The 14,145-nt window shown below is 36.2% G+C and overlaps 1 protein-coding gene across 1 annotated transcript; it reads left to right on the top strand.

The window, feature by feature from the left end:
* The first annotated feature begins 3,980 nt into the window (after positions 1 to 3,980).
* LOC149225132 (homeobox-leucine zipper protein HOX32-like) lies at positions 3,981 to 10,494 on the top strand. Its single transcript, XM_089376940.1, has 19 exons — positions 3,981 to 4,391; positions 4,488 to 4,743; positions 5,213 to 5,372; positions 6,365 to 6,471; positions 6,563 to 6,653; positions 6,750 to 6,845; positions 6,930 to 7,043; positions 7,146 to 7,229; positions 7,361 to 7,516; positions 7,632 to 7,706; positions 7,788 to 7,894; positions 7,980 to 8,172; positions 8,319 to 8,507; positions 8,674 to 8,754; positions 8,861 to 8,995; positions 9,138 to 9,463; positions 9,566 to 9,671; positions 9,780 to 9,929; positions 10,067 to 10,494. The coding sequence occupies exons 2-19, from the start codon at positions 4,532 to 4,534 to the stop codon at positions 10,211 to 10,213; spliced, it is 2,529 nt and encodes an 842-aa protein (XP_089233066.1). The 5' UTR covers positions 3,981 to 4,391; positions 4,488 to 4,531; the 3' UTR covers positions 10,214 to 10,494.
* The last annotated feature ends 3,651 nt before the right edge of the window (positions 10,495 to 14,145 follow it).

Genomic DNA, 14,145 nt, shown 5'->3' with positions numbered 1-14,145 from the left:
TAGATGTTAAATCACTTAAAAGTTGTCATTTTACTTATGCCAAATCAACAAGACATATATCATTGTAAATAGCAATGCATGAAGAACACATACGACTGAAAATAAAATATGAAAATTGCAAAAGTTTTGAACGATTGGAAACTTCATTAATATGCATGCGATGAAGCACATGTATGAACTATAATATAGCTTTCTCTCAAGGTTAGTACAAATCCTCCCAGCTCTCCAAACCCTAGCGAGGGATTAAATCAACAAAGCCCTAGTAACCAAGATGATTCAATGTGCAAGAACCACCCCAACACATCCTCCTAGGCAATATGTCATCTCCTCCTCTTCTTCTTTACAATTCCACCTAGAGGTTTTATCACAAAACCTTAATCTCTAATATCCAATGGATAAACGCTTACCCTTGACTTCCAATATACTCCAAGAATACCAATAAATCCTAGTAGAGAGAGGCGGGGAGGCACTAGTGTGCCCTTCTCTAGGTCACATTTCATCACAAGAGTGAATATAAGTAAGTGAATGGAAATTTATGAATGGAAAACTCTCTCCTTCCTCTATTTATATGAGACGTAGGAAGACCAATAATACAATGTGGGCCTTACTGCTTACAAGAAACTTACAACGAGAATTTCTAGGCTAACACAAGTGAGATGCTACACTCTAAAATGCATGAATCATGTTCCAAAGTGATGTAGCTGTGCAAGTTAAATCCACATCCTTCCATCACAAATGTTCATGACGGATTCCATTGATCCTCCTAAACAATGTACTCCACTATAAACTACCCCTATAAGAATATTGTTGAAGTCCAAGTGTCCCTGAGCCATCTACAATCCTTCGAATAAGAATCCAACTTGCCACATTCCAACTTGGGTTTGATGGCCTACTCCACACCACATAATTGTCAAAATAACTCCAACTCTTAAGGGAATAACATTGGGCCAACAATGTTGTGAGGTCAATAATCCACTAAACAAGCTATCTTAGCTATACAAATCCATTAAGGACTACCTCTAATGTGCAAATCCATCTTAGACCATCTTAGGGTTGAACATACAATGCATAACCCAAATCTCATGACACACCCCAAGTGTGGTGTAAACACATTAGAGTAATTCCAAAAGTTAACATTAGGGAAGTCACCCTTCTAGTACAACTTTGGTTCATGCACACTTAACCTAGAAGTTTTTTTCACCATATTCACACTCTCTTAGCTTGCTACTCCATTTTCAAAATATTACCAAGTATTGTATTGTAATATCAACAATTTGTTGAGAGCTCTATTATCTTGACTTAAGCACAATAGGATATTCCATAGTGCAATATTATGAATTATTATTTGTTTTTAGATTAAATATATGGATAATTTAGTACTCAAATCATTCACTATAACCCATCTCCCATGAGTCTCATTTACTAATGACTAACTTCTCATGAGTTTGAACACTTCACTTAATACTCATTGTATTAATGGATACTCATAGGAATGAAGAAATGATTTGAAACTAGCAAATGAATCACATAGTATTCATTGCCACCTTTGGGACATGCTCCTGGTAACCAAGACATTGCAAGAAGGTCACTTATCTCAATATGATTCTAACACAAATCCACTTAACCATGTAGTGTGAAATTTCCCTACATGCTCATATTATAAAATTGTCATTCTAGAATTTAGCGATGTGTACATGAGTCAAACTCATTACAATTATTATTATGGTTCCACTAATTCCTTTCTCCATGGATCTAATTAGGTTAAAAAGTATTAAGTTTTTTTTATTAGGCTTCATTCTCACTACCCTTCTACACATAAATAACAAGTCAAAAAGGAATGAGATAAACTATAGGTCATATATAATTTCTCACAAAATAAATTCCCTCGACATGATGCCTTGCCATATTGTGTATGAATTTGGTAAACTAGATACCCTTCAAGCTTAGGAGATGGTAAGCATCACTAGGTGCCTCACCAAGCAACATCGAGGATAGCCACATACGCACAATTGGCATTACTATCTCCCTTTTGCCCCAACACTTATGTGTGGGTCCTTTCCATTCAATGGTACATCTCCCCTTCGCCCCAACACCTCTATGTGGGTCCTTTCCATTCGACAAATACACAAAGTAACATATATTAAGGATTTTCTATAGAAGCTTGATATACTTTTTTCCACAAAATTACAAATTCTATGTGTTAGAGTGCATATTTTGAATGCTATAAAGGTTTTTAATATTGTTAAATTAATCTGTACAACCTAAATTTATACTTTCCATAGAATTTAAACTAATTTAAAAAGAAAAGAAAAAAGTCACCAAATTTTAATAAATCTAATTGAAAAAACAAATCATTAGTCCATTATCCTACTTGTATATATATTTGCTAAAATCCTTAATATCAACCCATATTCATTAGTATAATCTACGCTATTTATCCTCACTCTCGAACCTAGTTCAATCCTCTTATGCAAACTCATAAGAACATGAAAAGCTTACCATAATCCATATGGTGAGAAAAACAACATTACCAAATGTAGCAAAAAGTTGGGAGGAGTTTTAGTCATTAGTCATGCGTCGGATACTAACAAGAATCACTAATCCCTACATGCTACATATCATTATTCAAGTTTAGTGAAATTTTAGAGACAATTAATGAGGTGTATAACGAAAACAAGTTTAAGAATGAAAATTTTGAATTTCGCTGATATAGAGCAGTTGGTGAGTTGGTTTTTATATTGAATTTACTATTTTTTAAATAGTAAAAAAAATTATTACAATTTAGTTAAATTAGTAATAGAACAATTATTTTTGGTTGCTATATTGATATAGAGTAATTGGTTACTGGGTTTTTATATTGATTTTTGATTTTTTAAATAATGGGAAAATCTGTTATAATTTAGTTAAATTAGTAGTGAGAGAATCATTATTGATTGCTATATTGATTTTTGACTTTTTAAATAGTGGGAAAATCTATCCAAATTTAGTTAAATTAGTAGTGGGATAATCATTATTGGTTGCTATCCATGAATGCAGATTGACTCATCACTCTTATTCAAGGAAAACCACCCCACATGGAATTACTCGTTCACTCTTATTGAAGGAAAACCATCTCACATGGAATTACTCCCTAGTAGTTGTAAGGGGGCAAGCTTTCATTCTTGCGAAATACCTCTAGGCTCTGGATCTTGAACCGTTAATCTATAAAGCTACTACCTGTGGTTGTGGTCGATAAAGAGGTTAATCTGTAAAGCTACTCCTTGTGGTCGGTAAAGGGGCAAGCTTTCATTCCTGCCAAATACTTCTGAACTCTAGTTCTTAAACGATTAATCTATAAAAACACATAAAAAAACAAACCTTAACCAATCAAAAATAATTTTAAAATATACTCCAAACTTAATGTTAATACAATTAACAAAACATAAACCCTAAAAACTCCACACAATCATATTAAATGGTTTAATCTTATAACAACTTCGGAGAATTTGATAATATAGAAAGCCAAAGTTCTTATTGATATCCCTATCTATTCCATTACTCCTATGATTACCACCGACGCTGTTAGCATCATCCAACCTGAGCCATTATGCTTCACAATTTCCCCCTTCCATTCCTTCTCTTCAACGTTCCTCCTCATTTTTATTTAATTTGAAGAATTAACAGAGTGACAATTAAAATAACTTAACCTTGTCGGTAAAAACAGGACATGGATTCCATTGGCATGCCATCTCATGTCCCTATGCATACAACACAACAAGCGCAAGGAGACAATGATTGCGCATGGCCGCATCCATCCACGCGCGATGATGACGAGAATGTATACCATCCATGGCATCCCCATGCCATTCCATGCATGGCACGCATAATCATGACCCATGTCATGCTCATCATGCTCATGGGATGGGTTGGGATGATGGTGACTCATGGGATGGGTTGGGATGATAGTGACCGTGAGGGGGTCGAGGGGAGGGGAGGGCGCAGTTATATTTTCCGCCCAGGGCTAACGCATGCGTTTTTACGTTTCAGTTTTTACTACAAATCGGAGTACACTACTTCACACACAAACACTCTCACTGCTGCCCCCTCAGGCATTTTGTCAAAACAGTTCCCATATAACTTCGAGTTTCCTCGCATGAAATTTATCAACAGTTGGGATATAATGGCGCATTTGGGTCATTCGAACCCCATTTAAACTCATATATTTGCCTTGTGCGTACTCGTAGGCTTATGTAATAGTATGATTTATGCCAACTGGAAGCTATACTGTGCTCTCTCAGCTAATTTTACGCTAGCTTAAAGGCCTTGATCACCATTGCAGAGCTTGCTTTTAACCTCTGATGTGGGAGGAGGGCGGCTCTCTTTGTAGAGGGAGCCGAGGTCGCTGGCTGCAGGTAATGCCGGCTATTTTCTTCTGCCATTTTTTTATTTGAATTTGGGCAATGTTCCCGAGAGCTGAGTTTTGGTTGGGCTTAATTTTTGTGTATCAGGGGTTCTAAGAACAGGTATTTTAAGGTGAATTTGGGGAAATTTGATGGCAGTGATGGCAAACAATAAGGACGCGAAAAATTCAATGGACACGAGCAAGTATGTTCGTTATACGTCTGAGCAGGTCGAAGCGCTGGAGCGTGTTTACAGCGAGTGTCCGAAGCCGAGCTCGCTTCGGCGGCAGCAGCTTATTAGAGAGTGCCCTATACTTTCCAATATTGAGCCCAAGCAAATCAAAGTTTGGTTTCAGAATCGAAGGTAAATAAAAAAATGCAGTTAGAGGGAATGGATCTGGTGACATGGGGCAGGGTTTGAGGTTTAGTGTTCCTTGTTTCTTCACTTGTTTTCCGTTGCTTCAGATGGGTTTTGATGATTCTCAAGTAGGGGTTGTTGTTTTAGTGTCAAATGAAGTGGGTAGGTTATTTCTGAAGTGGGTGTTGTCATTTTGAAGCTAAAAATAAGTGGGTTCTTTTACTTGTGAAGTGGGCGTTGTTTTTGCCTGTGTAATGAAATGGGTTTTATTGTTTCTAACGTGGGGCTTGCTTTTATCTGTAATGAAAATGAGTTTTCCTGGTTTTGAAATGGGTGTTGCATATGAAACGGGTTTTGTTGGTTTTGCTAATTTTGGTAGATTTGTGTCGAAGGTTGTCAAGGGTGGAGGTTTGTTTTGGGTTTTGGAATGGTATTGATTTTTTATTTTTTTTTTAATCTTGTTTGTTTGTTGAAGGTGCCGAGAGAAGCAGAGGAAGGAAGCCTCGAGGCTTCAGACTGTTAACAGGAAGCTGACGGCAATGAACAAGTTGCTCATGGAGGAGAACGATCGCCTTCAGAAGCAAGTTTCACAGTTGGTGTACGAGAATGGTTACATGAGACAGCAGCTGCAGAATGTAAGCTCTCTAGGCATTTTTTGAGACAGTCTTTGGCGTTTTGTACTTCTATCTGTTTTGCGTTTTATGATTACAGCCTTAAAGGCTTAGGGCATGATCAGAACAAAACTCAGTTTGCACAAAATAAAGCTCATCATCGACAATACCTTGAACTTGTTACCCCCAAAATGCCTGTAGTGTTGCATTTTATTGATTTTGTTCCGGGGGAGCCTACCCGTCGCAAGGCCATGGTGGGAAACTGGGTGCCTAATCTGCATGCAGTTGGGTTGAGCCCTCAGCTGCACCAGTCAAGATCAGAATGACATGTGAAAGCTTTTGCATATAAGTGGAGGGTAGGTCATCTCGGCTGAGATTGAAATACATTTTTGCTAATTGTATTTTAGCCAGGGATGGTTCATCTTGGCTGAGGCTGAAATGCATTTTTGCTAAGCTCATCTTGTCTGCGGCATAAAAATAATTTTCAAAGGGTAGCTTATCTGGGTGGAGATTGAAATATATATTTACCAAATTGAGAATAGGCTTCTGCCATATACCGAAATTGGAACTTGTTACTTGCAATGATATAAGGTTGTGATGGATGTTAACCTCGCACACCTGCTTATGGTTGGTCATTACGGCATTGATTGTAGTACTGGTATCTAGTTGAGCGGAATAGTTATGGGGATAGGTCATGTGGGCTAGCTTTAGAACGTGACCAGGTCTGTGAATCCGCCAAAAGGAATCATATGGAATCGTAGTTTGGAAGTGTTGCTGTCCGGATTAGAAAGCTTTTACTACAACCTTTGTCACTACTATATTACAATCTTTTTAAAGCAGTTGAATGCGGGGATATGCATTCAGAGATATATACTAAATCAATGTCATGGATGGGTTCGATGCTTCTTTCCTTGGGGCCTGCTTTGTTTTAGACTGATCCATTTTTGTATTGAAAATCAATAAGTTAAGAGCTTCATCAAATTTTTGGCTCATTTAAATTTTAATGCATTTTGCAGGCATCTGTGGCTGCCACAGACACAAGCTGTGAGTCTGTGGTGACTAGTGGTCAGCACCAACATAATCCAACACCTCAGCATCCCCCAAGAGATGCTAGCCCCGCTGGGTACGTGGCATTGTTTTAGCTTTCCAAATTATGGGAAACATTATATTGTTTTTGTAGCTAGGTATAAAAGGACTGTTTTTTTCTATTCCAGACTCCTGTCTATAGCAGAGGAGACGTTGACAGAGTTCCTTTCAAAGGCTAAAGGAGCTGCTGTCGATTGGGTCCAGATGCCTGGGATGAAGGTTTGTGTTCCCAAGATCCTCTTCTAAAAATAGATCATGTGCTTGCTTGAATTATTAATCTATGGTGTATTAAGATGCCTGAGCGTGTTTTTGCAGCCTGGTCCGGATTCGATTGGTATTGTAGCTATTTCGAATACTTGTAATGGAGTAGCTGCACGTGCTTGCGGTCTTGTAGGATTAGATCCTACAAAGGTAATGAGTGCAATCATTGTTTTTTGCTATTCAGTAATGATTATTTTGTTGCCGAAGGGATGTTCATGCAAGTTTTCTATTCAGGTTGCAGAGATTCTTAAAGATCGCCCATCTTGGCTTCGTGATTGTCGTTGCCTTGATGTCTTGACTGCGTTTCCTACTGGAAATGGTGGAACAATCGAGCTTTTATACATGCAGGTTTGCTATTCTCTCTGAAATTGATTCTGATAAGTTGCCATAAGAGGTCAAAAATTAGCAAAATCAGATTTATCTTTTTTTTTTGTATGATGTGGACTGCAGACATATGCGGCCACTACTTTAGCTTCTGCTAGAGACTTCTGGACTCTGAGATACACAACAGTGTTGGAAGATGGCAGTCTTGTGGTATGTGATAACTGAACAATGACACATGCTTTCATTAATCCCTTTATTTTGTGAGCACAACTGGATTTTCTTCCTTGTTTTTGCAGTAGTGGGGTTTTGCTAATTATAGCTTATCTATGATGTTCTGTAAGGTTTGTGAAAGGTCCTTGAGTGGTACTCAGGGCGGTCCAAGCATACCGCCAGTGCAGCATTTTGTGAGAGCAGAAATGCTTCCCAGTGGATATTTGATACAACCTTGCGAAGGTGGTGGTTCCATAATCCGTATTGTTGATCACATGGATCTAGAGGTACATGCTAGTTGTTGATGGCTAGAAGCTGCAATGTAGTTTATACAATTAAATTCCCAGAGTAGCTATTCTAAGATGGGCTGATCTTTTCATTGTTTTGATTATTGCTATTCAGCCATGGAGTGTGCCTGAGGTTTTACGACCACTATATGAATCGTCCACTGTACTTGCCCAGAAAATGACAATTGCAGTAAGGACACCTTTAATGCCATTGTGCAGATTGTATTACAATTCTTGTAAGATTTCCACTGACTGAAATCTTCATGATCAGGCATTGCGTCGATTACGCCAAATTGCACAGGAAGCCACAGGTGAAGTAGTTTTTGGTTGGGGAAGACAGCCAGCTGTTCTGCGAACATTTAGCCAGAGGTTAAGCAGGTAATGTGACTACTGCAGGATGATATCTTCTCCCATATCTGAACCATGATGATTGTGTCTAATAGACCTGTTTTTAAAAATGCAGGGGTTTCAATGAGGCCGTGAATGGATTTACAGATGATGGGTGGTCATTGATGGGTAGTGATGGAGTGGAGGATGTCACTATTGCTATCAATTCATCTCCAAACAAACATTTTGCCTCCCAAGTTAATGCTTCTAATGGGCTAACAACTCTTGGTGGTGGCATCCTTTGTGCAAAGGCATCCATGCTCTTACAGGTTCTCAAGCTAGTTATTTAAAAAAAATGTAAACAACATAATTTTATGCAATAATTTTAGAATGCATCTTGGGAGTCTGGAATACTTGTTTCTGAGTTCCGAGTCTTGTTTGATAGAGGAACTGATGACGTGTAATGTAAATACAGAATGTGCCTCCCGCATTACTTGTACGTTTCTTGCGGGAGCACCGATCAGAGTGGGCAGATTCCAACATTGATGCCTATTCTGCAGCTGCTTTAAAATCAAGTCCTTATAGTGTTCCAGGATCAAGAGCAGGGGGCTTTTCAGGGAGTCAAGTAATCCTTCCCTTGGCACATACTGTGGAACATGAGGAGGTGGGGAGTGGTTACTGAGATGCTTGGTTTTGTATTTTGTTGCCTTCAAACTGCATTGGGATGCTTTTCAATATTTTTCCTGGTGTTTTTGGTTCTATATTTTGTTCAAATGTTTTCCTCTCTGTTGGTTTATACAATTTTGAAGCCGAAATAAATGTAACTGCAGTTCTTAGAGGTCATTAAGCTGGAAGGTCATGGCCTTACTCAGGAGGAAGCTGTCCTGTCCAGAGATATGTTTCTCTTACAGGTATCTTGTATTGCCAAAGTTACTTTCTATACCAATGATTGTGCTACGTGTACACTTTTAAGGTTTATTGTTTAATGTTAACATTATCAACAACTTTGATGGGCAGCTTTGCAGCGGAATTGATGAACATGCAGCTGGAGCATGTGCTGAACTTGTTTTTGCACCAATTGATGAATCCTTTGCTGATGATGCTCCTTTGCTTCCTTCTGGGTTCAGGGTTATTCCTTTGGAATCAAGAACAGTTGAGTATATTCTGCAAACGTTTATGGCATCTAGAATTGATTTTTCATCCATGCTAAAATTTCATTCAGAACAACTGGCATTTGGTGCTGCATTACGTATTTATTTCTTGGAGCTTAAAGAAATGAATATATATGATGCAGGATGGATCTGGGGGTCCCAACCGCACATTGGACTTGGCTTCTGCTCTTGAGGTTGGATCAACTGGAACTAGAACGTCTGGTGATTCTGGCACCAACTCGAATCTGAGATCTGTGTTGACTATTGCATTCCAGTTTACTTATGAGAGCCACATGCGAGAAACTGTGGCAGCTATGGCTCGTCAATATGTGCGTAGTGTTGTAGCATCTGTCCAGAGGGTTGCCATGGCATTAGCTCCTTCTCGACTGAATTCACATGTTGGCCCAAGGCCACCTCCTGGGACTCCAGAAGCACTTACTCTTGCCCGTTGGATTTGTCAGAGCTACAGGTAAATAGGAGGCTTGCATTCAAGGCTCTTATGTTTTGCCATTCTTTAGTTTTTAATTTTGAAATATTTTGTACTGAGAGCTGAATGCAAGTTTTTGGACAGACTCCACATAGGGGTGGACCTGTTTCGAGCTGATTGTGAAGCCAGTGAGTCTGTACTGAAACTACTTTGGCACCATTCAGATGCAATCATGTGCTGTTCTGTGAAGGTATCCATTACATACAAAATTCTGAAGAAGTAGAGCACTTTGGATACCTGCCTTATATTTTTCTGGTTGTGAAGTACTAAATCTGGCCTATTGCTTGTGAATATGCAGGCGTTGCCTGTTTTTACATTTGCAAATCAAGCAGGGTTGGACATGCTGGAAACGACATTGGTTGCATTGCAAGATATATCTTTGGACAAAATTCTGGACGAAAATGGTCGCAAAAGTTTTTTCACAGATTATGCTCAAATTATTCAACAGGTGACGTTGAGTAAATACTCTTTCTTGCTTTCTCAGAATCCTTGTAGAAAACACAGTTGAATAGATTAATTTAGGAGTACAAACAGATTTTCAAGTACTATACTCTTGACTAATTTGATAAATCATGTTTCATTCAGGGTTATGCTTATCTACCTGCTGGGATATGTCTCTCAAGTATGGGCAGGCCTGCTTCATATGACCGGGCAATAGCTTGGAAGGTTCTGAATGACGAAGACAGTACCCACTGCATCGTTTTCATGTTTATGAATTGGTCCTTTATGTGACCATTCTGTTCATGCAGAAGAGTATGTGAATACTCATTTTTGTGGAAATTAAGTAGTCGGCTAAATTATCACATATTTTATTAAGCTTGTTTGGCTAATACTCTCAGAACTCATATACCTATTAGACAATTTGGATGGATTTTGTAAGCAGCACTTTCTTGTTGCATTTTGTTATATTTAAAGATTCTCAGTGAGACATTGTGGTCCTTTGATTGTGGTCAATAATTTGATTCTAGTCATTTGATGGCTATAATTTGCATAATTTTGGTTTTCATCTGCTTTATTAGGTGGTTTTGTTTTTCATTACATGGTGTTGGATGTAGTAATGATGCGTGGGATATATTATGGCAAGTGGCAAGTGCAAAAGGCTATATGATTTGCAACAGTTTATTAGTTTATTGTTAAAGGGAAAAACACTTCTCCATGTCTGGAATTGTAATATGTTTATACTTTTATTTTTGTTTACCAATAAAAGTATAAACATAAAGTAAAATGGATAACAATTACCACTTATAATTAGCACTAGAGTGGCTTATCTTTTTATGTGGAAAGCCCAACCTGATCAATTTAATCTTCAAAACAAGGCAATGATTATAGGCTTTAGCACTCATCTTTGAGAGCCGTTTCACCTCTTCATGATTTTTGTGGGCTCATAGGGTGAAGTATATTATGGGTTGGGTGGGCCTGAAAATCAATCGAAGGGTTTTATAGATGCCAAAGTATTGTATCATATAAATAGCATGTAAGTTTCTCTGAAATAATAAAGATTTTTTAAGTTTGTATTGTACTGTTTAATTGCAACTAGCTCAATTGTGTTTGATTAAATAATAGAATATTGGTTATTTGATTGCAAGTTGCGCTGGTTGAACTGACATTTCGTTATTGTTTTGAAAATAAATAGCCATGTGTAACAATGTAATCTATATAATTGTTTTGAAAATAAATAGCCATGTGTAACAATGTAATCTATATAATTGATTGTGATGCAAACTATACCAACTGATCTTTGCCATCATTTATTGATTGTCTGTAGACATCAAGAAGCAACAGACTTTACAAAGAAAAATGGATGCTCAATGAATATATATAAAGGATTAAAAGGTTTTCAGCATCAATACAGGTAAATTGATAAAGGAAAAAGTGAGATTTGAGGAGTAGAGATGTAGATATATAAGTGATTAATGAAATTGATTAGAGATTTAGATGATAAAGGAAAAAGTGAGATTTGAAAAGGAGTAGAGATGTAGATATATAAGTGATTAATGAAATTGATTAGAGATTTAGATGATAAAGGAAAAAGTGAGATTTGAAAAGGAGTAGAGATGTAGATATATAAGTGATTAATGAAATTGATTAGAGATTTAGATTGGATGAAGTGACAGTGGTTGGTTTGTTGAATTGTTTGTAGACATCATTTGAGCAACCAGCAATAAATAGCAAGGGAATGCTTAATGAATAAGCTTGTAAATGATTATAGCATTTTCAGTACCCATGGAGGTAAATTTAATCTATAAAGATAGAGGCGGAGGAACTAAAAAGCATCCATGGAGGTGAATTTATAAAGGTAGTCCATGGAGGTGAATTTATAAAGGTAGAGAGGTAAAGGACACAAGGAGAATTGTTTGTAGACATAATTTGAGCAATAAGCAATAAATAGCAAGGAATGCTTAATGAATAAAATTGTAAAGGGAATGCTTAATGAATAAAATTGTAAATGGTTATAACATTTGAGGTACTCATGGAGGTAAATTTAATCTATAAAGATAGAGGTGAAGGGACTAAAAAGCATCCATGGAGGTGAATTTATAAAGGTAGAGGTAAAGGACATAAAGGAGAGGTGAAGGATATAAATTATTAGAGATGTAAATTAGATGATTGAAAGTGGCTTAGGGTTATTAGGTAAATTTTTAGATGATGCATGTTAGAATTAGATGAATTGAAAGTAGGTAAATTTTTAGATGATGCATGTTAGAATTAGATGAATTGAAAGTGGCTTAGGGGTTATTATCTAAATTTTTATAAAGGAGAGGGGAAGGATATAAAGTATTAGAGATGTAAATTAGATGATTGAAAGTGGCTTAGGGTTATTAGGTAAATTTTTGGATGATGCATGTTAGAATTAGATGAATTGAAAGTGGATTAGGGGTTATTATCTAAATTTTTAGATGATGAAAAGAAAATATCATAATAAATAAGCTTTTGTCAATATGATAATAAATAATAAGCTTTATGAAAAAAACACATTATATTAGACAACAATGTTTGCATCAATATAAAGAAAATATCATAATAAATAAGCTTTATGGCAAAGTATGGAATGATTTTAAGGCATTCTTTAAACATTATTGATTTATCATTTAAAGGTATTTTAAGAATATTATTGGTTAACTTCATTTGAAAGTTGATAATATAAAAGAGCCATACTGATTAACTTCTTTTTGCTATTTGTAAATATTTTCTGTCAATATGATAATAAATAATAAGCTTTATGGAAAAAAAAACACATTATATTAGAGAACAATGTTTGTATCAATATAAAGAAAATATTATAATAAATAAGCTTTATGGCAAAAGTATGGAATAATTTTAAAGCATTCTTTAAACATTATTAATTAAACATTATTGATTTATCATTTAAAAATATTTTTTAAACATTATTGGTTAACTTCATGTGAAGGTTGATAATATAAAAGAGCCATACTGATTAGCTTCTTTTTACCATTTATAAATATCAACGAAATAACGAAATATATGCAGACTCTGGAACAAAGACATTTGAATCATAAAAATGTACACAAAATTGTTGCTATCCTCATTTTGCAAAGAATGAATGCCTGCGACAAAGTGAGATAATTTTATGAAAAATACATATGTTTTTCATTTGCAATGACAGAAAAATAATGAGTTTATAATAAAATCTTGGATCCAAATAGGCTACATTTTTATGGAAATAAATGTAAAAAATAAAATTAGCCCAAAATATGAATGTTCTTTAAACAACAAATCCTTGAACTAAATATACAAATTGGTGTTTTGGAAATATTACCTTGATCTAGAGTTTTGATTCAAAATTTTATAATCATGAATGACAACTCTCTGATGTAGCTCCCAGCCAGATATGATGCAACTTAGGAAAAAAAAAAAAAAGCGCCAATCACTTTTTTTTCGAGTTAATTGGAAACGCTAAATTTTTTATTTTTTTTTCCAGAAAGAAAAACTTCATGATTTATATTAAGAGAATATAAAATTCGATACATGAGAAGACAAAATGCCTTAGGCGCAGATATTCAGAAATCAGATACTGTCATAGGATCATAGGATCAGAACCGCATGGATGTCAAGAAAGATCAAAACATTGAGCTCATAGGGCCACAAGATCTCCGGGGGAGATATCCAACAAAAGCAAGATATAAAAAAATCCGGATACAAAACTTTTTATTTAGTTCACTGTATATGCAGATCTTTCTGCAAAAGCTTACATCACTATATCTGAAAACACAGTAAGAGTTCAGGATTGTTTTTCAGAAAATAACCCAAATGCCATGAAACCCTGTAGCAAGTAGGCTTTACCCTAAATTCTTCACGTTCAAAGATACAGGAATTGGATTAGGTTTTCTATTTCCAAAGATGAATGCCCTTCTGAGAAAATAGTTCCCTGTGCCATTCAGCCTTTTCCCTTACACGATTTTCAAAGCTAGATCCTAAAAATCAGGTCACAGGCCCATTATGAAGGCAAAGGCTAGGGCTTGCAAATAAACATGACTTTTCCTTTTTAAACGATAAAGAAGATAAAGAAATGCCTCCCATTTATTTGTATTATAGCACTCATAAAAAAAGAATGGTGCCGGAAAAAGGACGGAAAAATGCTTTTCTAAACGGAGTCAATGCAAAGGTCGCCGCGAAAGAAAAAGAGCAAAGGTGGATAATCTATA

The sequence above is a fragment of the Pinus tabuliformis genome, chromosome J (assembly GCF_031772625.1).
Source record: "Pinus tabuliformis cultivar Carrire ecotype Pingquan chromosome J, CPIR1, whole genome shotgun sequence".
Taxonomy (NCBI): domain Eukaryota; kingdom Viridiplantae; phylum Streptophyta; class Pinopsida; order Pinales; family Pinaceae; genus Pinus; species Pinus tabuliformis.
The sequence above is the reverse complement of the archived record's forward strand: the minus strand, read 5'-3'. Positions and strand labels throughout refer to the sequence as shown.

Bases quoted from the DNA above. Each gene is read 5' to 3' on its own strand.
- LOC149225132 (XM_089376940.1), top strand. From the start codon at position 4,532: ATGGCAGTGATGGCAAACAATAAGGACGCGAAAAATTCAATGGACACG. The intron at 9,464-9,565 runs GTAAATAGGAGG...GTTTTTGGACAG, and splicing joins TGGATTTGTCAGAGCTACAG to ACTCCACATAGGGGTGGACC. The intron at 9,672-9,779 runs GTATCCATTACA...GTGAATATGCAG, and splicing joins TCATGTGCTGTTCTGTGAAG to GCGTTGCCTGTTTTTACATT.